The sequence below is a fragment of the Ranitomeya variabilis genome, chromosome 2 (genome assembly GCF_051348905.1).
Source record: "Ranitomeya variabilis isolate aRanVar5 chromosome 2, aRanVar5.hap1, whole genome shotgun sequence".
Lineage (NCBI taxonomy): Eukaryota > Metazoa > Chordata > Amphibia > Anura > Dendrobatidae > Ranitomeya > Ranitomeya variabilis.
Window position 1 is genome coordinate 345788196 of NC_135233.1, and position 22982 is coordinate 345811177.

The 22982-nt window shown below is 44.1% G+C and overlaps 2 protein-coding genes across 3 annotated transcripts in view; one reads left to right on the plus strand and one right to left on the minus strand.

Annotated features, from left to right (window-relative positions):
- The first annotated feature begins 355 nt into the window (after window positions 1-355).
- LOC143805803 (proton-coupled zinc antiporter SLC30A1-like) lies at window positions 356-6725 on the plus strand. Its single transcript, XM_077285479.1, has 3 exons — window positions 356-531; window positions 2923-3306; window positions 4934-6725. Exons 1-3 carry the CDS (start codon window positions 474-476, stop codon window positions 5503-5505), a joined length of 1014 nt encoding a protein of 337 aa, XP_077141594.1. The 5' UTR covers window positions 356-473; the 3' UTR covers window positions 5506-6725.
- The window catches only part of RELB (RELB proto-oncogene, NF-kB subunit), a 55042-nt gene continuing 38741 nt past the window's right edge, over window positions 6682-22982 (minus strand). The window contains exons 3-11 of one of the 2 annotated variants that reach the window (XM_077285477.1): window positions 21640-21914; window positions 20094-20254; window positions 19243-19334; window positions 12317-12448; window positions 11959-12063; window positions 11595-11810; window positions 10700-10765; window positions 10546-10620; window positions 6682-7451 (exon numbers count right to left, since the gene is read on the minus strand). In XM_077285477.1, the coding sequence (XP_077141592.1) occupies window positions 7156-7451; window positions 10546-10620; window positions 10700-10765; window positions 11595-11810; window positions 11959-12063; window positions 12317-12448; window positions 19243-19334; window positions 20094-20254; window positions 21640-21914 (1418 nt within the window). In that variant the 3' untranslated portion in view covers window positions 6682-7155. The remainder of the gene's footprint in view (window positions 7452-10545; window positions 10621-10699; window positions 10766-11594; window positions 11811-11958; window positions 12064-12316; window positions 12449-19242; window positions 19335-20093; window positions 20255-21639; window positions 21915-22982) is intronic. The other variant, XM_077285478.1, reaches the window with a different exon arrangement.

Genomic DNA, 22982 nt, shown 5'->3' on the forward strand with positions numbered 1-22982 from the left:
TCTTCACTTTATATTTGCTGTGTACAATACAATGACTGCTAAGAAGCGCTGACGGACAGAAATCCCTGCACTTAGAACAGCCGAAGGTCGATAAGGCGCAACTCCTGGTAATTTATCATGCAGACACAGGGAATGAAACTTTATTGCTAGTATGAGGGGATAGGGTTCATTTTATCTTTGGGCACCGGGCCATTGGATATTTTTTTTCTTCCTATTAGTGTATATAAATGGCCATTGTTAGGCTGGTGTCAGCTGAGCGAGAAGAGATTGCATGAACTGGGAGGGGGAGGTGGGAGAAAGGGGCTTAAAGAGGGGACATATGATTAATAAAACAACTAATGGAGAGGAGGGAACCAGGCACATGGTCGGCAACAGCTGGGAGGAAAGACTCAAGAGGTGAGGGGTGGAGGAACCCCGCTGACAGCGACCCAGAGACATCGCACCAAGGGGGGAGTGTGACCAGCACATGATACATGGAGGGGGGCACCGCGGACGCAAGAAAGAGGCCGACACTGGAGGAAGGCGAGAAAGGTAAGAGAATGCAAGTAATGGGACAGGTGATTCTCCGCAACCCTGGAGACAGCAATGCATGGAGGAAAGAGACAGACGTGACAGCAATGAGAAGAAGGCATCAGCTGCTGCTGTAAAGCCCGCTTGTCTCCCCTCACACTGCCCCTCCAGCATTGCCAGACTCAGGAATGTGCTCACATGTCCTTTCATTCCTTTTTTTACAGAGATCCTAGCAACCAGCCATTCTCTGCCCGTTGTAGTACTACTAGTTGCAGCAGGTTTTGCAGTGATTAGTAAAGCACTGATTGAATTCTGATGTTTTTCTCCAAAGTTGCAGTATTCTGGATTCTGTTGCTTCCAGGTACCTGTTCCTTCAATCAAATATACTCCAGAGGAGCATTGCATGGCTTGTAAGCCTCCTCACACCAACTTGGAAAAACGTTGCCCATTAGCCTTCCCTCAAAAAGCCGTGTACCAGTCATTAGCAGGACCAGGCGGGAAAACGCAAGCAATCAGTCAGTGAAAATGTACATCAGACTGATGGAATCGCATGTTGTCCATTCATTTTTATTTTTTAATCAATTCGTTTGTGTACACAAATTCTTTCTGTAAATCTGGCCAGAATAGCACAGGCCTCCGTCTTGTTTTGGTGCAGGCCAACGGTCCAAGCAAAGAAATACCCGGACATATGAATGGCCCCATAGAGCACAGTTCAGAATTCGTAAAACTGCATGAAAATATTGCACACGTTTTATGTAACTCTTAAGTTGTGCAAATATTTTACGTTTGATTTTTTTTTTTACGCCACTCTGTCAACTTTTAGAAAAGTGTGTGGCGTAGGCATGAGCGGATACGTGGCCGTCAAGCCAACTTTAGTCCAGAGTTTGGTTTAAGTGCCAGAACTCTACCCGAACTTGAACCCGAACGCCATAGAAATCATGAATACCCGAACTTTGGTGATGTAAAATGGTCATAGAAAGAGCCGGGGGGGGGGGGGGGGGGGGGGCAAAGATCTCTCTTCAAAGTCACTCTCTCAATCTTAACTTTCTCTCTAAACTTTTGCTCTCTCCAAACTCTCTATCTGAACCCTCTCTCCGAACCGTCTCTCTCCACGAAACCTCTCTCTTCGAACTCTCTCCAAACCCTCTCTCTTCGAACCCTCTCCGAACTTTCTCCAAACCCTCTCTTTGAACCGTCTCTCTCTCGAAACTCTCTCCAAACCCTCTCTCCGAACCCTCTTTCTGTACCCTCTCTCTGAACTCTCTCTACTTCTCTTTACAAACTCTATCTCCGAACCCTCTCCATTTTTGAACTCTCTCCAAACCCTCCCTCTCTCCCACTCTGAACTCTCTCTCTCCAAACCCTCTGTCTCTCTCTCTGAACCCTCTGTCTCTCCGAATTGTCTCTCTAAACCCTCTCTCTTTGGTCACAAATTGGTGTCAATTACAACCAAAATGTGTACCAGCCTCTGGTGGTGCCCGGTTGTTGAGCGATGCACCAAATGTATCTCGTAATGAGTTCACTTTTGCTAGTGACTGTGTTGCTGTTATTTGCAATGTATAAAAGTATTGCACAAGGTTTGATAAATGTGGTGCATATTAAGATACTACACTTGTCTATAAAAACATTGCCCCAATTTTTACCCCACTCCCGGCTTATTTGGAGTTTTTGATTTTTTTTTTGTGACTTTAAAAATCAGTGATTCATAACTGACCGCTTCCACTTTTGAGAAATGCAGAGAACGTCTCAGGCTGTCAAAGTCACCAATGTTTGTGCCAAATTCTGCTACTTTTCTTGCTGCAAAAAAAAAACTTTAATAAATTTCACCCTAATGTGACAGTGTGCCGTCACTGATGTGTGAATTAAGCCGATGGCTGGGTTCAAATGAGTGAATGAAAAAGCATCCAGAATTTTTTTTTTTTCGTCCGAACAGAGAATTGGTCCGTGTGAAAAATGTTCTAGTCTGAACCACATCATTAAATTGATCTGTTTTGCACACAGACTAAAAAAAAAGTGTCGCCCAGGAGGGAGACTTCTGTCCAACATTGCCTAAAAAATATCAAATACCCTATCGGTGAAAGATCTGTAGTGCCTGATGAGCGCATTATGCTTTCTGCAGCAGCTTGGACACGTGTATAAATAAGTTTAGCTGCTGAAGAACCTCTTTAACTAGGAACAGAGCAATAAATTTCAGTGGTTGGCACAGAAGGAATTTCCTTTCCAAGTGACTTGTGACTGAGTAAGACCTGATCAGCCATGTCTATGTGATGCGCTGATCGCCGTGTGATTTTCTTAGCACATGTAGGATGAATCGTACCACTTAATGTTGTATTTGATGTCAGTCTTTTTTTATGACTATTTATTTTTTCTTTTTAACCCTTCCTCCTCATATTTCCACCACTTTCGGCGCAGCTGCCGCCATGGTGTCGCACCTTCTGCTCTTTGCAGTCTCGCTCGCTGTCTTTATAGCGCAGATTGTACTTAGCAGGCTCTCAGATTCCCTGCTGACGCTGGCGGACTCCGCTCACACCCTCTCTATCGTCATTGCTCTGTGTCCCGGTCTCATCCTTACTCACTTACCCTCCTTGCCCCCACATGCCAAGGTCCGGCTCCCCACTCTCTTCTCGCTACTCTCCCCGCTCTTTCTTTCCTCCCTTTGTCTGTCTCTCACTCTAGGGTCACTTGGACATCTCGTCAATCCGCACCACTCTCACCGTCCGGCGCTCATCTTTGTGGCTGGAGTCCTCGGTCTGCTGTTCAATGTCATTTACATGGCTGTTACTGGAGCTTTTCAAGGTAAGATTGGTGCTAGGGTAGGGTAATTGGGTGGGTACAGTACCTTGGTGCAATATAGCCCCCCATACACATCAGATAGCGCTCCCCTTTTTCCCCCAACACATGCACTCTTGGCTCGGTTGTGCTCCCGAGTTTCCTCCCTTTAAATCATCTGTCGAGGAACAGTCGGGTGGTCCCCATGCACATTGGACTGCCGGCCGATCCTGCCCCTATCATCCAGTGTGACCAACTTTAGCCTAATCTGTATGGGGGGGCCTTTATTTGTAGTTGACGGAGCAACAATGAAGCTTTGAGATATTAGATGACCAGATACGTACACACAGTATAGACATTATGTAAAAAGATCTCTTAGCCCTGATGACACCGGTGGACTTACTTTGAAAATCCAAATAGTTGTGTAACCCAAAACATAATAAAGTAAACAAAGCTAAGCTCTACCAGCCATTCTGCCATGGATTATCAAAGTAAGTGCATCAGCCTCATCAGGTCCAAGAATTATTAAAAAAATATATATATATTTATTTATTTAAATATATAAATAAATATATTCAAAAAGACAAAACCAATTAGTGTATAAGCGGATCTGTCATTAGATTTCACACAACAAAATGCATATCTATGTGTGTAATAAATTGTATATATATACACATTTTGTTGAGTGAAATCTGGTGGATTTCCCATAGAAATGAACAGAACCTCAAAAACCTGTGTGTGAACATAGCCTAGTACTCTAGTAAGTGCCTGTCCAAAAAATTAAGGTTCCGATTCATGAAAAATGGTGTTTCTTACGCCAGTCTTAGTAAAAGGCATGCAGTAATAAAATGCACCAAACTCATCATATTAGTGATGAGTGAACGTGCTTGGATAAGGTGTTCTCATGCTCGGGTGCCAGCAGTGACTTCGGCGTGCTCGAGTGATATGTGTGAGTCCCCGTGGCTGCATGTGTCGGTGCTGTTCGACAGCCGAAACATACAAGGAGATTTCCTAACAGACAATCCCTGCATGTGTTGCAGCTGTCGAACAGCACTGAGATACGCAGCCGCAGGGACTCAAACATATTTTTCGAGCACGCCGAAGACACTCAGCACCTGAGCATGCTCAGATAACACCTTATCCGAGCATGTTCGCTCTTCACTAATGCATATCCATTAATGAATTCAGCACTGCTCAGCAGTGGTGTGCGCCTCGCTAGAAATGTTACTCTAGTCAGGGACTGGAGTAGCATTTCTTGTGCAAGAACCACTGCCTGTTTTGATAAATTTGATGGAAGGGGTGTAGACACCCCCATGTCCCGCCCTGTGTACTCCCCACCTCCATTCATTTTTGGTGGAGGTGCCCGAAACTGGAGTGAAAACTCCAAAAGTTGTCAAATTCTCGCGCAACCTTTGCGTTGCAACTGTTCACACTGTTTTATGTCTGTTTTCTAAATCAGGGCATAAGGATATGTGCACATGGTGTCTTTATCAGGCGGGCCTAAATGCCAGTCCACCACATAATAGCCCAGCAGCATTATAAATTAGATAGGGCCCTGTATATTGCGCCCAGGAGCATTACATGTAGTTGTCTGTGTTGTCGCTTGCTCACGTTCAGCCATGTGACTGTATTTCCTCTTTTCCCATCTTCCCAGGTCTGTGCTTAGCGGGACTGCAGCCATATCAGCCTCGGTGGTATCGGGTCCTGCGCATGCTCTGTTCCCTCGCTCCATCATCGCTCCTCCTAGCCAGCAGCTTGCTGCTTCACCTGCTCAGTCACCCGGCCGTGCACTACCTGGATCCCGCTCTCTCCTTGGTGTCTATAGCAATCATGATTGCTTCAGCCTACTCCGACATCGTTCAGAATGGCTGCCTTCTCCTCCAAGCTGTGCCTCCCTCTGCTAAATTACAAAGTCTAAAGCAAAATCTGGATTCAATCTGCGGCAATAATGGACATCATGAGCTTCATATATGGTCCCTTGCCCCAGACCATAGCGTGGCATCTCTCCATGTTCATTGTTCCGGGATGGAGGAATACAAGATCATTTTAGCCCAGGCCAAAGTACTTTTTAAGCGACATGGCATAAGAGAGCTGACCATACAACCGGAGTTTGGTAGCCCAGGAACATGCGCTTTGTCTTGTGGACCGGCTTGTGCCCACCACTCCTGCTGCTGCTCTCCACATACGTTAAGTAATGACTTGGTCTTGGCCAACGTCTGCACCTGAAGACAATGGATGAGATTCACCACTCGGTAATGGACAATTGTGGAAACTTATCAAATGTGAAAAACTTTAACCCATAACCAATAGAGTTGAGCATAAAGATTCGCAAGACACTGGGTCAGCTGCCACATCAGTAGTCTATGGACAAAAAAGCCCCACAAAGCTTCTACTATCTGCGGTATCCCCAGCACCTCTTCTGATAAGTAGGTCCCTGTGACATTATGCAGAGTCGCAATGTAATTATGTTGCAAGGCTCTGGTCTGATGGCCACATTAATGGTCCATGACCATCAGACCAGGACCCTGTGAACCTACTACATTCGGCATTACCGAAGCCTCTTCTGATTAGTAGTTCCCTGTGAAATTATGCGGAGTTGCAATTTAATGATGTTGCAAAGCTCTGGTCTGATGGTTACATCGGTAGTCTACGGCCATCAGACCAAGACCCTGTGAACCTACTACATTCGGCATCCCCGATGCCTCTTCTGATTAGTAGGTCACTCTGACATTATGAGGAGTTACAATATAATGTTGCAAGGCTTCGATCTGATGGCCACATCAGAAATCCATGGCCATCAGACCAAGACCCTGTGAACCTACTACATTCGGCATCCCTGGAGCCTCTTCTGATTATAAGGTCCCTGCGGCATAATGAGGAGTTGCAATGTAATGTTGCAAGGCTCTGATCTGATGGCCACATCAGTAGTCCATGGCGATCAGACCAAGACCCTGTGAACCTACTACATTCGACATTGCCGGCACCTCTTATGATTAGTAGGTCCCTGCGACATTATGCAGAATCGCAATGTAACAATGTTGCAAGGTTCCGGTCTGATGGCCACATCGGTAATCCATGACCACCAGACGAGGACCCTGTGAACCCACTACCTTCGGTATCCCCAGCGCCTCTACTGACTAGTACTTTTTAGTTTATTACATTGTGGCATGACCCCACATGGTCTACTAATCAGAAAAAGGACAGTTGAGGCCACAGGAAGTTTGTGGTGCTTTAATCTGGCGGCCACGGACTACCGGCGTGGCCACCGCACCAGTGTCCTGTAAATTGTTTTGCTCAACTCTAATAACCAACCATAACAATGGCTGTAGAGCGATCTTCACCCCTCGTAGCTTTCCATTGACGACCCTCAGACCACAGGCATGTAACCCAAAATGTTTTTTTTAAAAATATGATTTTTAATATCTACATTAAAACTTAGTGCATTGACTGCGGCTTTTCTTAAAAATTTTCAATCACTACTTACAAGATTTCCGATATAAAACCCCATTTCCCAACACAAAACCACTTTGCAGCCATATTGTTAGATAGCGTAGGGTAAATGAATAAAGTGCATCACCACCATCCTCCGTCACCACGATCCCAGCATTGTACGGTGGTTTATACTCGCCAAGTCCAATAAATCATCTATTTTTCTTGCGTGGTGGAGAGCTGTGGTGGGACGTTAATGCTGTAATGTAAGTGGATACACCATTACCTTGTATATTTACATTACGATTAAAAAAGAAAAACTATCATCTTCCAAGACAAACCCAAGGTTGACCAATGCTCCTTCCTCCGTTCAGAATACCTCAGATTGGATTTTATTGGGGTTTTAAAATAAAGTCCATTCATGAAAAATGACTGACTTCCGAGAGGTCAGCACCTATCCATTGGGTCCTCCGGGTAAGCAATATCGGCATAATGTTGTCCATGCTCGCCTGTGAGGGCAAGGCTGTCACCCACCAAGCTGGCTGTTGCAGTGTCGACCTGAGCGTGCGCTAAATTTTCAAAATTGAGTGAATCTGTTAATTCATGAATCCATGGCATCATGGCATTGAAGTTGGTAGGGGAATCTTCAAGAAAAGGTTCTTGGAGAGTAGGTTCATCGCTGGCCATCAGGTTCACAGCCATGTAATCGATGTTAGAGAAGGGTTCATGAATGGGAAAAAAATCTTAAAGATAGAATGAAAATGGATAAAATATAATTACTAAAAATATTTAATACATTCTGCTATAATCCATACAGTTATATTGGCCTTACCTGGGTGAAGATCACTACATTAAAATGTTATTCACAACATTTATAGTTATCACCTATTTGAAAAATTTGCAAATCCGTGGGGGCTTTAAAGTTGGGGTCAGTGGTTCTCAGCCGGATAGAAGGGGCATATAGATGTGTAATTCCAAGGGAACCAGTGGTGTGCGTGCTGGGATATGTGGATGAGATAATTGTAGATAACACATTGAAAATAGCAATCGCTAGACTGCTATACGTGGCTCAGAAGGTCATAGCAAGAAATTGGATGAAGGAGGAGCCTCCCTCAAGGGGAGAATACATCAAGTATGCGGGGAAGGTCATAGCCTTAGAAAAGGGAGTATATCAGAAAAGAGGGAAAATGGTTCTGTATGACAAATTGTGGACGCCTTGGTTGGAATTGGGTTAGGAGCAGATTAAGATAAAATAGGCCTGAGGAGGTTCCGTCTATAAAATAATGGTATATAAATTCATAGTGAAGGACATTATATTATACTAAAGTATATAATGCTACAAGACATGTTAAAAGAAGGACGTGAGCTGTCTAAGTGGGAAAGGGGGGAGGGATGGGGATGAAGGGGGGGTGGGATGGGTAAAGGGGGGTTAATGTTGGGGGTGGAATTGAAAAAACACATGTGTTATTGTTAAATGTTTATTGCATTTTATAAATCAATAAAAATCTATTTGATTAAATAAAAAGTTGGGGTCCCCAGAGATCTAGAAAACCGATCTGAAATAACTCCTTAAAGGGGACCTTTCACTGAATTTTTTTAATCTACTCTCCGCATCTCCTCCAGTAGCCGCTGCTCCACTGAATCTAGATCAGTTTTTCTTTTTCTTTTGTGCCCCTCCATTCCAAAGTTGTGCCCCTCGGAAATAAAGGTGCAAATTTTCCCTTTGGCCTACTAGGCGTGTACCACAGAACTTCTCTGGGTGCAGCCCAGTGCAGCTGTTTTGATTGGCCAGCATGAGAAGAGAAAAAGCACACGCCCCCAGAGAAGTTCTGTAGTATACGCCCAGTTTGCTTGAAGGGAAATTTGATATATTTCCGGAACGGAGGGACACAGAAGAAAAAGAAAAACTGTTTCAGAATCCTTGAAGCAGCAGAAATTGGAGGAAGCACTAATAAAATGTAAGAAAAAGTGTACTTTAAGCTCAGTTCACATTTGTACTGGAGGTCCAATTCCATTGCAGCTTTTGTCGTATTTGCACAGAGAGGCAGGCAGTGCTATTTTTTCTGGTGGCATGACGGATGCCATGAAGGAAGCTGAAGGACCCCTATTGTCGGTCAATAGGGTCCCTTAGGTCATGTGATGGATGTACACAGTCTCACTTGAACTCAATTACAAAACTAACCTACTCAGCTCCCTCTAGTGGTGGCTGCAAGTACAAAAAATTTCAACTTTTCACTACATTTTTTATTTTAAAAGGGGTTGTCTTATGATTTCATGTGCAGGAGCGCACCGCTCCTCTTCCTACCCGGTTCCTTTTTGCTACAAAGTGAGCTCTGCATGCAGATGTAGCTTTGTTTCTGCAGCATCGGACAAGTACAGAAGCAATGCTATACCTATGCTTCAGTGATCCAGCCAGCATTAGATCAGCGCTTACAAGCTCTGTAGAAAAGAACAGTGGTCATGATTGGCCACCGCTGAAAGGCTGCAGAAGTAGCCGGTAACCTATATGGTAACCTTGAGAATGGAGAGGATTTTTGGTAACAAGTGAATAGCTAAGTTGCTTATATTTAAGAACACTTTGCATTTTTAACTACTAGTGATGTTGAGGGCGAATGTATTAAACCTAGAACCTGATTCCTTGTGTATTACTAAGAGTCTAGAACCCATTTGTGCCCCCATTAACTGAAACAGTCCTTCAATCCAAATGGCAGGTGTCACCCCCGCCTGATAAGCCCTAATAACAAATGCCACATGACAAACTATAATGCACAACACCTGGCAGAAATAAGATCTTATCAATCCGAATAATCACATCACAAACGTAGAACGACTTTCTAATAAAGATCTAAGCGTTCCAAAAATATTCCATTATCTGCCGAACACTTCTTTTCTTTAACCCCTAGGTGGCAGTGCGAGTGCATGTAATAAATGTGCTCTAGGCCCATTTGCGCAGACTTTAAGGTAAGGCCTAGAGGAGGCGGTCACGTCGTAGCCGTAAGCTGCAGCAATTATTTGATTTTTGCATGGGGAACGCATGTCCGACCTTACTGCTGTTTGAATATTGAATTAATAGGGGAAAGAGAGAGGAATATCCCAATAAACTATTCTCATCCCTCCGCAGCAGATTGCAAGAATCATCATATTGTCAAGAAACCTTTCCAACAAGGGAGGACAGTGCAAATCAAAAACCCATCTCTGAAGCAATATCACACGCAAACTTTCCATGTAGATGGAATGGCTTAAAGGGGTGTTTTCAAGTAATCCCCTTTCTATAGAATAGGAGATAACTTCCTGATCACTGGGGAAGGGTCCGACTGCTGGGACATGGAACGTTTGTGTGTGATATTGCTACACTGTCCTCCCTTGTTGGAAAGGTTTCTTGACATCTTGACAACAGGGATTTATTTTATGCTTGAAATAAGAGCTTTCTATTGTGTATGGGGGGGGGGGGGTGTATTTTAATTTTAGTATTTGGGAAGACCTTCCCTGATATATTTCTAGCTATACTGCCCGATGACAGTATTTTGCAGAACTCTACACTTGTAGCGCGAGCATGAGAATAAAGTGAGGGGTGGTTGCTCTGAAAGATGGCCTTCTGTAGTCACTAGATGCAATATTTATATTTCCAGAATACAGCGCACCCCGGGCAGTTTCCCAATGCAGTACATGGGCACTTTATGACTCTGTGTAAGGTATGGCATTGTGTTTAGATGGTAATGGCCTTGGGGCACGTCACACTGATCTTTGACTTTGTTGACATGTATGAGTATGGTCAGACCGAGAAGAGTAATTTTACCAGCAATAATCATTATTACGTGCCTAGACGGCAGGGCGTACCTGCCATGGGGTTGCAGTGTTCCCTGTAGTCAGGTCTGAATTGCTGATTTCTTTTACTCTCGATCCCATGTGGATCTGCAAACAGAAAATTCGGACAATTCAGTCACTTCCCGGATTGTCGCCTTGTGGATAAATCCCCTACAGTTATACATACCTGGCCCGTTAATGTCCTCAAAGGGTGACGAGAGCCGTTGTCGCTTTCCGCCTAATCCATAGGCATCTGGAGAAAAGATTAGTAACTATGAGGAGATGCGTGAACGATCTGAATTGGAGAGTTAAAGGATTTTTTCTGAAACCCACACAATAAGCAGAACGTCCTTTACTCACCCTCCCCGGGTCCAGTGCTGGGTCTCCGCTGATCACCGAGTGTTATTGTCTGCAGCGCTGATGTCAGGTAGTCAGCGCTGCAGTCAATCGGTGAGCTCAACAGCACCGACCGAGTAGACGGCACTGAGTCCAGCGATTGGCTGCCGTGCTGTCGACGTGACAAACTCGAGTGAATTTTAGTCTGGGATTAATAAAGTTATGAAATGACAGATTAGTTCTCTTCTAGCCTTCCTCACATTTCCCGGGGTGCAATATGCATGTATTGGAAATACTGTAGGAAAAATTCCTGCAGAAAATCTGCAATCAGCAGGAAAATCCACACTGGCAAATCTACATAACAAGGATGCAGATTTTGGAGCGGATCCGTCCATATTTTATTCTTTTGCGGCAGAATTGCGGGAAATAGGCAACAAACGAGGAAGTCAAAATCCCCAACATACCTCCATGGTTGTGGATTTTCACTTTTTTGTTCAACTGATGGAAAAAAAAATAGGCAACAAACCTGTCACCAATACACAACACAAATTGACAAGCTGCAGATTTATAATCCGTCAGTGTCCATGTCATGTCAATCTACAGGCCAATATTATTTATTTAATCCGATTTGCTGCCGACGCAGACTTTCCGCTTGCAAATTCGGGAAGAAAAATCTATAGCATTTTGCGCTACATGTGATCCTCAAGAATATCCTGTTATGAAAGAATGGAATTGTAATTACTCACTGATTGGTCGCGGCATGTAGGTGAAGATCACTGCCTCGCTGCGGATCCCGTCTCCGATCCTCTGTAGACATACTTGCACAGGAGTCGGGTTCTTGATGTGCAGATCATGATATGGAGGCGTCTTCAGGACGATGGCGATCTGCCTGTGGACATCGGCTTGCGAGAAATCGGCACAAGCTTGCCATTCCCCTTCCGAGAACATAACCTTTATATCCTCTGGAAGAAGGCACCAAATGTCAAGGTAACATACAAGCAGGATAGTCTGCTCAACATTTACTGATCTGATCAGGGTATTATACTGCATATGTCATGAAGACACTGACAAGCTATGGATCTCCTGGGATCACACGTGCAGATCTCTCACCTTTCTGCACTTTGTCACACAGGATATACAGCTCCTCTCCGCCGTCACAACGGCCGTGATCTTTATTCATCCGGCAGATCTTCAGCTCCGAAGTGTTAGTGGATTCTGTGAAAATGGACAGAAGATATTAGCTCCGACACAAGACAATGCAGGAGGGTCCAAATGCAAGGACCCCCCTCTACCAATCACAAGAACAATGGACCTCGAGTCTCCATGTGACCACACCTGCGGAAAATTTTAATAAGCGGTAAATTGCAGAATTTCTTGTGTTTGCAGAATGTCTTGTGTTTACAGGCTCTATCCCAAAGTACCCATATATGAAGATGGGAAATAACCCTTTAATTATCAGGATACTTACTTTTATCATACACCGACTCTGACAGCACTGGGCCAATAGACATTCGCTGTCCAGATGGAGTAGTATACCAAGCCTGGAAGCATAACCTGACAACATTCAGATCCACCTCCTCATGGTGCCGCCACATTCCAGCTATGGGGGGAAAAAAGCAAGCAGAAGCCATGATACTTGTCACTCACTAGAGAATATATAAACGCTATAGGGGAGAAACAGCAAGCAGAAGCCATGATACTTGTCACTCACTATAGAGTATATAAACGCTATAGGGGAGAAACAGCAAGCAGAAGCCTTGATACTTGTCACTCACTATAGAGTATATAAACGTAATAGGGGAGAAACAGCAAGCAGAAGCCATGATACTTGTCACTCACTATAGAGTATATAAACGCTATAGGGGAGAAACAGCAAGCAGTAGCCTTGATACTTGTCACTCACTAGAGAATATATAGACGCTATAGGGGAGAAAAAGCAAGCAGAAGTCATGATACTTGTCACTAACTATAGAGTATATATATATATATATATATATATATATATATATATATATATATATATATATATATATATATACATATATATATATATACACAGTACAGACCAAAAGTTTGGACACACCTTCTAATTTAAAGATTTTTCTGTATTTTCATGAATATGAAAATTGTAAATTCACACTGAAGGCATCAAAACTATGAATTAACACATGTGCAATTATATACTTAACAAAAAGGTGTGAAACATCTGAAATTATGTCTTATAATCTAGGTTCTTTAAAGTAGCCACCTTTTGCTTTGATGACTGCTTTGCACACTCTTGGCATTCTCTTGATGAGCTTCAAGAGGTAGTCACCGGAAATGGTCTTCCAACAATCTTGAAGGAGTTCCCAGAGATGCTTAGCACTTGTTGGCCCTTTTGTCTTCATAAACCATAAACTGGACACACAGGTATAGAATTCAAATCAAGCTCACATAAACTAATACCTAAAATGTATTATCTTTATTAAATACAAAACGACAAACAACACTTAAAGGCATCGGGCCTGCACAAACTTATGATTTGGTGCTCCTACATATGCAAATCCCTATAAGGCCCTAACGGACCCTAATACACCCTTTCTTACAGTGGAGGTTGGCACCCTAGCTTGAACACAAATTGGCACCCCTGCTCACCGACGGCTTAAGGCCCCGTCTCACATAGCGATTTACCAATGATCACGACCAGCGATACGACCTGGCCGTGATCGTTGGTAAGTCGCTGTGTGGTCGCTGGGGAGCTGTCACACAGACAGCTCTCTCCAGCGACCAGCGATCAGGGGAACGACTTCGGCATCGTTGAAACTGTCTTCAACGATGCCGAAGTCCCCCTGCAGCACCCGGGTAACCAGGGTAAACATCGGGTTACTAAGCGCAGGGCCGCGCTTAGTAACCCGATGTTTACCCTGGTTACCAAAAAAAACAAACAGTACATACTCACCATCTGATGTCCGTCAGGTCCCTTGCCGTCTGCTTCCCGCTCTGACTGAGCCGCCGTACAGTGAGAGCAGAGCGCAGCGGTGACGTCACTGCTGTGCTGCGCTCTCACTGTACGGCCGGATCTCAGTCAGAGCAGGAAGCAGACGGCAAGGGACCTGACGGACATCAGATGGTGAGTATGTACTGTTTGTTTTTTTTTACATTTACGCTGGTAACCAGGGTAAACATCGGGTTACTAAGCGCGGCCCTGCGCTTAGTAACCCGATGTTTACCCTGGTTACCAGTGAAGACATCGCTGGATCGGTGTCACACACACCGATTCAGCGATGTCAGCGGGACCTCAACGACCAAAAAAAGGTCCAGGCCATTCCGACAGGACCAGCGATCTCGCAGCAGGGGCCTGATCGCTGGTACGTGTCACACATAGCGAGATCGCTACTGAGGTCGCTGTTGCGTCACAAAACTTGTGACTCAGCAGCGATCTCGCTATGTGAGACGGGGCCTTTACCCTAAATGCACCCTGCTGTTCCCTATAAAGGTGCAGAGTGCAGACGGAAAAAATCTTTAATTGACAAAACAATTGTGCAGTGGTGATTGGAAGGAGTAGGGAGAAAAAAGGGGGGAGGTGAACAAAGGACAGTGAATCGTCCATGAGTATGACACTGGTCTCTTCGGTTGATCATTTGAGCATACTATATCTTCTGCCTTGCTGGTATGATATACAATAGATATTATTAGGGATATAATCCCTGAATGCACCATCATTTGTTTGTGGGATCCTGATCCGTCCCTATCACCCACTAAATTTATTTCCCTCACTTTTTGGTTTTTCCTTCTTGCTCTTCTATCCTTTTTTCTTGCTTGAGAGTAGAGAGGGATAATTCTAAGGGAAAGTGAGGGCAAGTCGACGAGAGCGGGGGCGCCACATTGTAAATATTTATTTAGGGTGCCAACCTCCGCAGTCAGGTAGGGACGGTTTGATTAGGGTGAGTAGAGGGAGGACTATATTAGGCTTTATCGTGCCACCCCCCATCACTGAATCATGTTCAGATTTATCCGGTTTTTATCGTTTTGATTTTTTTGTTGTGATTTGAGTGTTACCGTCTTTGTAGGGCTCCTGATGTTAAGCAGGTTGTTATCTAGTGTTGATCACTTCATCGGGTTCACCTCCCCCCTTTTTTTTCTCCCTAGTCCTTCCAATCACCGCGGCACAAATGTTTTGTCAATTAAAGATTTTTTACCGTCTGCACTTTGCACCTTTATAGGGAACAGCAGGATGCATTTAGGGTAAGCCGTCGGTGAGCAGGGGCGCCAATTTGCGTTTAAGCTAGGGTGCCAACCTCCGCTGTAAGGAAGGGCTCTTTTGTCTTCACTCTGCGGTCCAGCTCACCCCAAACCATCTTGATTGGGTTCAGGTCTGGTGACTGTGGAGGCCAGGTCATCTGGCGTAGCACCCCATCACTCTCCTTCTTGGTCAAATAGCCCTTACACAGCTTGGAGGTGTTTGGGGTCATTGTCCTGTTGAAAAATAAATGATGGTCCAACTAAATGCAAAGCGGATGAAATAGCATGCCGCTGCAAGATGCTGTGGTAGCCATGCTGGTTCAGTATGCCTTCAGTTTTTAATAAATCCCCAACAGTGAATAAAAACACCAACAAAGCACCCCTACACCATCACACCTCCTCCTCCATGCTTCACAGTGGGAACCAAGCATGTAGAGTCCATCCGCGCACATAGACACGGTGGCTGGAACCAAAGATCTCAAATTTGGACTCATCAGACCAAAGCACAGATTTCCAGCAGTGGTTTCCTAGCAGCTATTTTACCATGAAGGCATGCTGCACAAAGTCTCCTCTGTTATGATCCGGTGACCTTGGAGCCGCATGAGAGACTTTCTCAGGAGTAGGTGGTACCTGTACTGACCGCAAACCCTAAACTAACACCGCAACTAGAAGTAGCCGTGGGATGTATCTAACAAGTCCTAGACACCTCGACACAGCCGGAGGACTAAATACCCCTATAGATGGAAATGGGAATTCTATCTTGCCTCAGAGCAGAACCCCAAAGGATAGGCATCCCCCCACAAATATTGACTGTGAGTATAAGAGGAAAAACACACGCAGGCAGAAAAACAGGATTTAGCAAAAGAGGCACTTCTAGCTAAATAGAAAAGGATAGGACAGAATTCTAAGCGGTCAGTATTAAAATCCTAAAAATATCCACAGCAGATAATACAAATATTCTACATCTAACTAAAGACATAGAAAGTATATCTGCATCTCCTGAGAATCCAGCATGACTGAAAAATCCAAACAAAGTCTAAGCTGGACGACAAAAACACAATGAATTGTACTGAATTGCAAAGCACACTGCATGTGTGCACAGAGACAAAAAACCAGACACTTATCTTAGCTGAATTGGCAGCAGGGCATGAGGGGCCAGAGAGAGATGCAATCCCTCCAAGTACAATGGACAACTGGCATGGACTCATGGATCCTGCACACCTAAATACCTAATAGAGCTGCAATCAGCAGAAACACCTGCCCGGATTACAACCCCAAGACAACTGCACTACCACCAACAACCACCGGAGGGAGCCCAAGAGCAGAATTCACAACACTCCTCTTAACAGTTGTTGTAGAGTTGTGTCTGCTGCTAGAACTCTGTGTGGCATTGACCTGGTCTCTAATCTGAGCTGCTGTTAACCTGCGATTTCTGAGGCTGGTGACTCGGGTAAACTTATCCTCAGAAGCAGAGGTGACTCTTGGTCTTCCTCTCCTGCGGTGGTCCTCATGTGAGCCAGTTTCTTTGTAGCTCTTGATGGTTTTTGCCACTGCACTTGGGGACACTTTCAAAATTTGACCAATTTTTCGGACCGACTGACCTTCATCTCTTAAAGTAATGATGGCCACTCATTTTTCTTTACTTAGCTGCTTTTTTCTTGCCATAATACAAATTCTAACAGTCTATTCAGTTGGACTATCAGCTGTGTATCCACCAGACTTCTGCACAACACAACTGATGGTCCCAACCCCATTTATAAGGCAAGAAATCCCACTTATTAAACCTGACAGGGCACACCTGTGAAGTGAAAACCATTCCCGGTGACTACCTCTTGAAGCTCATCAAGTGAATGCCAAGAGTGTGCAAAGCAGTGATCAAAGCAAAAGGTGGCTACTTTGAAGAACCTAGAATATAAAACATATTTTCAGTTTTTTCACACTTTTTTGTTAAGTATATAATTCCACATGTGTTAATTCATAGTTTTGATGCCTTCAGTGTGAATTTACAATTTTCATAGTCATGAAAATACAGAAAAATCTTTAAATGAAAAGGTGTGTCCAAAATTTTGGTCTGTACTGTATATATATATCTACATACTTTATATATATCTACCTATCTATCTATCTATCTATCTATCTATCTATCTATCTATCTATCTATCTATCTATCTATCTATCTATCTAATCGTCTAAGGAGTACTTCCATCTGTTTGTCTGTAATGGAAATCCCGCGTCGCTGATTGGTCGCTGCCGACCGCGACCAATCAGCGACAGGCACATTCCAGCAGCAAATTCGCCATTCCCTACTCCCCTCCAGTCAGTGCCCCCATAGCAGTTTAGCAGTCCGTTAAATGGACTACGCTACACCGCGGCATAACACAGTCTGTTAACGCTGCTATTAACCCTTTGTGACCAACTTTTTACTATTGATGCTGCCTATGCCTGGGCTGGATCCAGTGGCTGACGGCAGGTGAGTATATAACTATTTTTTATTTTAATTATTTTTTTAACAGGGATATGGTGCCCACATTGCTATATACTACGTGGGCTGTGTTACATACTGTGTGGGCTGTGTTATATACTGTGTGGCCTGTGTTATACAGTGCGTGGGCTGGGCAATATACTACGTGGCTGGGCAATATACTACGTGGTTGGGCAATATACTACGTGGTTGGGCAATATACTACGTGGCTGGGCAATATACTACGTGGCTGGGCAAAATACTATGTAGCTGTCCTATATACTAAGTGGCTGTGCAATATACTACGTGGCTGTGCAATAAACTACGTAGCTGTGCTATATACTACGTGGGATGTGCTATATACTACGGGGCTGTGCAATATACTACGTGGCTGTGCAGTATACTACGTAGCTGTGCTATATACTACGTGGGCTGTGCTATATACTACGTGGCTGTGTTATATACTACGTGGACTGTGTTATATACTACTTGGGTTGTGTTATATACTACGTGGGCTGTGTTATATACTACGTGGGCTGTGTTACATACTGCATGGGCTGTGCTGTATACTACTATACATATTCTAGAATACCCGATGCGTTAGAATCGGGCCACCATCTAGTATATATATATATATATATATATATATATATATATATATATATATATATACACATACATATATATATATATATATATATATATATATATATACACTCACCGGCCACTTTATTAGGTACACCATGCTAGTAACGGGTTGGACCCCCTTTTGCCTTCAGAACTGCCTCAATTCTTCGTGGCATAGATTCAACAAGGTGCTGGAAGCATTCCTCAGAGATTTTGGTCCATATTGACATGATGGCATCACACAGTTGCCGCAGATTTGTCGGCTGCACATCCCAAAGATGCTCCATACAAGGCAGGATGGATCCATGCTTTCATGTTGTTTACGCCAAATTCTGACCCTACCATCCGAATGTCGCAGCAGAAATCGAGACTCATCAGACCAAGCAACGTTTTTCCAATCTTCTACTGTCCAATTTCGATGAGCTTGTACAAATTGTAGCCTCAGTTTCCTGTTCTTAGCTGAAAGGAGTGGTACCCGGTGTGGTCTTCTGCTGCTGTAGCCCATCTGCCTCAAAGTTCGACGCACTGTGCGTTCAGAGATGCTCTTAGGCCTACCTTGGTTGTAACGGGTGGCGATTTGAGTCACTGTTGCCTTTCTATCAGCTCGAACCAGTCTGCCCATTCTCCTCTGACCTCTGGCATCAACAAGGCATTTCCGCCCACAGAACTGCCGCTCACTGGATTTTTTTTCTTTTTCGGACCATTCTCTGTAAACCCTAGAGATGGTTGTGCGTGAAAATCCCAGTAGATCAGCAGTTTCTGAAATACTCAGACCAGCCCTTCTGGCACCAACAACCATGCCATGTTCAAAGGCACTCAAATCACCTTTCTTCCCCATACTGATGCTCGGTTTGAACTGCAGGAGATTGTCTTGACCATGTCTACATGCCTAAATGCACTGAGTTGCCGCCATGTGATTGGCTGATTAGAAATTAAGTGTTAACAAGAAGTTGGACAGGTGTACCTAATAAAGTGGCTGGTGAGTGTATATATATATATATATATATATATATATATATATATATATATATATATACATACAGACACACTCTGCATTCAGTCCAGACTCGGCAGTCAGTACTCACCATTGTATGGATCTATGCCCAAATTCAGTCTTCTCTTGACGGACGTCTCAATTTCCTTCTTGCGGACACACTGGATACCCAGATTACTAAAGCTGGAAGATAAAATAAAAAAACAAACTGTCGTTGGGATTCAACCATATCGTGCAAATAATAAATATCAATGTATCGAGGGCTTTATAGGTAACACTATCCCAAGCACTCACATCCCCGATTACTTGGTATCTCCTGCTACAGAGGAAATGGAGAAGAAATTTGTATTTGGGGGTTATTGGTGGCAGTTGGGATGTTTTTTTTGTCACTTAAAGGGATTGTCCATTCATGATTTAAAATTCTATAAAGCAGTTAAAAAAATAGTCTGGTCTTAATAAAAAAAACTTTAATATGGGCTTAAAAATAACAAATTGAGGTACCATATACTCACTCCCGGGGATCCAGCTGAGGCCAGTCCAGTGCTCTGTGACCAAACGGGAAGCCATGACATCACCGTTCTTCTGTAACAAGACTGATGAGGCCTATGATTGGCTGCAGCAGTCATGTGGCTAGCAGAGCATGTCGTCACATGAGTGCTGCAGCCAATCACAGGCTTGTGACAGAAGAACAGCAACATTATGACTGCTGGTCCAGAGCAGCCTGTGCTGGGTCCTCAAAGGGTAAAATCAGGTAAGTATGACTCAGTATGTAATTTTTAAGCCAATAATACCCAGATTTTAAGTTTTAATAATGGCAGCAGAATCCCTTTCATTGAGCTGAACCATAGTCTTCTTCTCAGTTACCTGTACAGTATAAAGTATGGGTACGTTGCTCAGACGGTCATATCATTATTATGTGGCCCCCTCCTGGTCTTCACTCACCTATGCTTATTTTGTCCTTCGTCAGGATGCAGCGTAATCTCACATATACCGTCACGGCAGTCCTTGCCCACCAGTCCGTGCGGGTGGATCCGATAAGGGGGGTCTTTCCAAACAAGGCAGACCTTGACTTCAACGCCATGAATTCCTTCGCAGTTTAAAAGCTAAGAGGTAACAATACCAGAAAGGTGACGGGAAGGTGAAGGAATCTCAGGTGCTTTCCACAGGAGTGCCAGCAGTAAATATAATTACAGCACGATAAACAGCGTAACCGTGTACCCAAGAAATAGAAACCAAACCTGCACATGGCAACCACCTCAACAATACAACGTGCGGGAGACGAAGGACTGTGCCAGCTGTAAACGACCGCCAACCACCGCTGGGGTAATTACACAGAGGACTAAATCTGTCCTCAGAAGTCTCCACACTGTGACGCTCCATCCATTCCTCTTCCCCCTCACCCTTATCCAGACATGACTACTGAGGTTGCTTTTTGATGATGTCACATAATGACATCATCATCGGCTCATGCACATGCGCTAAGGCAGACATGATGTCGTGTCACACTGTACCCCTTATTTAAAGGGTTGTAATTTTGGTAAAATTGCTTATAAATATGAGCACATTTTCAATTCACTTGTTGTTAAAATTCATCTCGGTTCTTAAAAACTGAGTTTGTTTATTTTAATTTATTGCTTATGGCTCACATGTGCAGCACTTACAAGGTCTTTTCTATGGAGCTTGTAAGCGCTGCACTACTCTGTTTTGACGCCGCTAGTGTTCATCGTTAGCTCCTAATCCCGAAAGCTTCAGTTCTTCTCCGCTCCTCCGATGCTAAGCTGCCACATATAGCACAGTTAGGGGTGGGAAAACAGTTTGGGGTCCAAACCGTCAATTATGCAGAACAAACTGACTCCCCCCAGGTAGCTGAGGAGAGGAGCAGTCCTGCTGAAAATAATGGGACAACCCCTTAGAATTAGAAACTTAATAGGTTTCAGAAATAATTATCCTCACCTGATTCTGCATACATTTTCACTTGTTAAAAGCAGAAGTTTGTGCTGCAGAGCTGCTCTTCCTTCAATAACTGGGGGCAGGAAGTTGCTGAATGACAGTAGCCATTACAGTTGCTAGTGTAGTTAACAGGTAACCTTTGTCTACGTTACATGTTTAATAAAGCTAGTTTTATTCACCAAAAATGCTGCACAAACACACGGATGCGAGTTTCTGCAGCATTTTTTTTTTGCACTTTCTCATTGCAAACGCTGAAAGACTGGACAGGCTGCAGATTTCAAAACCACAGCATTTTCCAATCCAGACAGGAAAAAAAAACAAAAAACAAGCGCCTGCATGAGATTTTTACCTTTTGTTGGTACTGTAAAAAGAAAAAAAAAAAGCCAGAAAACAACAACAACAAAAAAACGCAGCGTTTAATTTCAGTAAAATGCAATAAAAAAATATATAATTATTATTAGTAATAATAATTTTTCACTAGAGCATTTTTAGTCAGCAATGGAAAATATGTCTAAAAATACAGCAAGACTGTCCTTACGGTAATAGCAGGGAGTGTCTTGGTGTTTTCGGTGCTGTTTTCTCCGAGGATACTGCCCGCCGACCTCCCCTCGCACTGGTACCGGAACCGCATTCCTCGCTGTTTCGGCTGCTCCTCAATAATTAATTTTGGTTCAGGAGTATTCGGGCATTGGACCCAATTTGGGGTGACAGGTTCCACTGGGGGTGTCGAGGAGGAGACAGTGACTGTGCGGAGGATGGATTCAAACGACCACCTGGGTCTGGATTCACTATCGATGAAATCCATTACTTCTTCTATAAAAAATGGACAAAAAAGAAATGCATGTGATGCCATAACACACGACAGGCTCAGAGGTGTGATCACACTACTTGGTGCGTTGCTTGGGGAATCCCATTTTCTCTCACTTTTCACAGCTCAAAAACATTTCTTGCCTGCGTGTAACAACTTATGACTCACAAAGCCCAGGTCACACACAGCTTCACCCTCGCCAGCACAATCAGACAAGGCAGCGACAGGTAGTGCACGGCGGTGCACCGACAGGTAGTGCACGGCGGTGCACCGACAGGTAGTGCACGGCGGTGCACCGACAGGTAGTGCACGGCGATGCACCGACAGGTAGTGCACGGCGGTGCACCGACAGGTAGTGCACGGCGGTGCATCGACCATCAGCATCCCGATGTCATGTAATCACAGATTATTTCATTCATTATTTCATTCATAAGGTTGTTATAGTTGTTAACAGCGGGCAGAAGTGAGCAGTGAATGGAGCTGTGTAGGGCTCAATACTGGGTACTGCAGATCAACACTCACAGCAATGGGGGCTCAGCTACAGTACCTGGGAACCGCCACTACAGAATGTACAGAGCCATGGTGTCCTAGCTCCACACATTGCGTCCATTCAGCTGTTGCCAAAGCTGATAACAGCTGATCGGTGGGTGGGGTGCCTGCTGTTACACCTTCACTGACCAGCTACTGTCCTGGAAACCCCTTTTAAGGGAATCGTGTCATGTCGGGAAACGCTCTTTACCTGTAGATAGAGGATTATTCTGCAGGTTAATAGTGTTAAAATCATCCCTGCTTTACTAGAGCAGCGGCTGCAGGAAGAAAATGGACTTATGTTCTCCCTGCAGCCGCTTGCTTTCAGTCATCGGGGCGGTCCTGGGAGCGGTAACAGTCACCCCTCATTATACAGTGAGCATAGTATGCAAGTGAATGGGGAATCTGCAAAGTACTGGGACAGCAAAAAGTAAGTGGCAGAAAGTCAGAAACAGTTGGGATTTTTTGTGACCACCAATCAATTGCACTTTGCAGCATGCAGCAATATTTGGACTTAGAACCTGAGCTTTAGACCCAGCCTAACA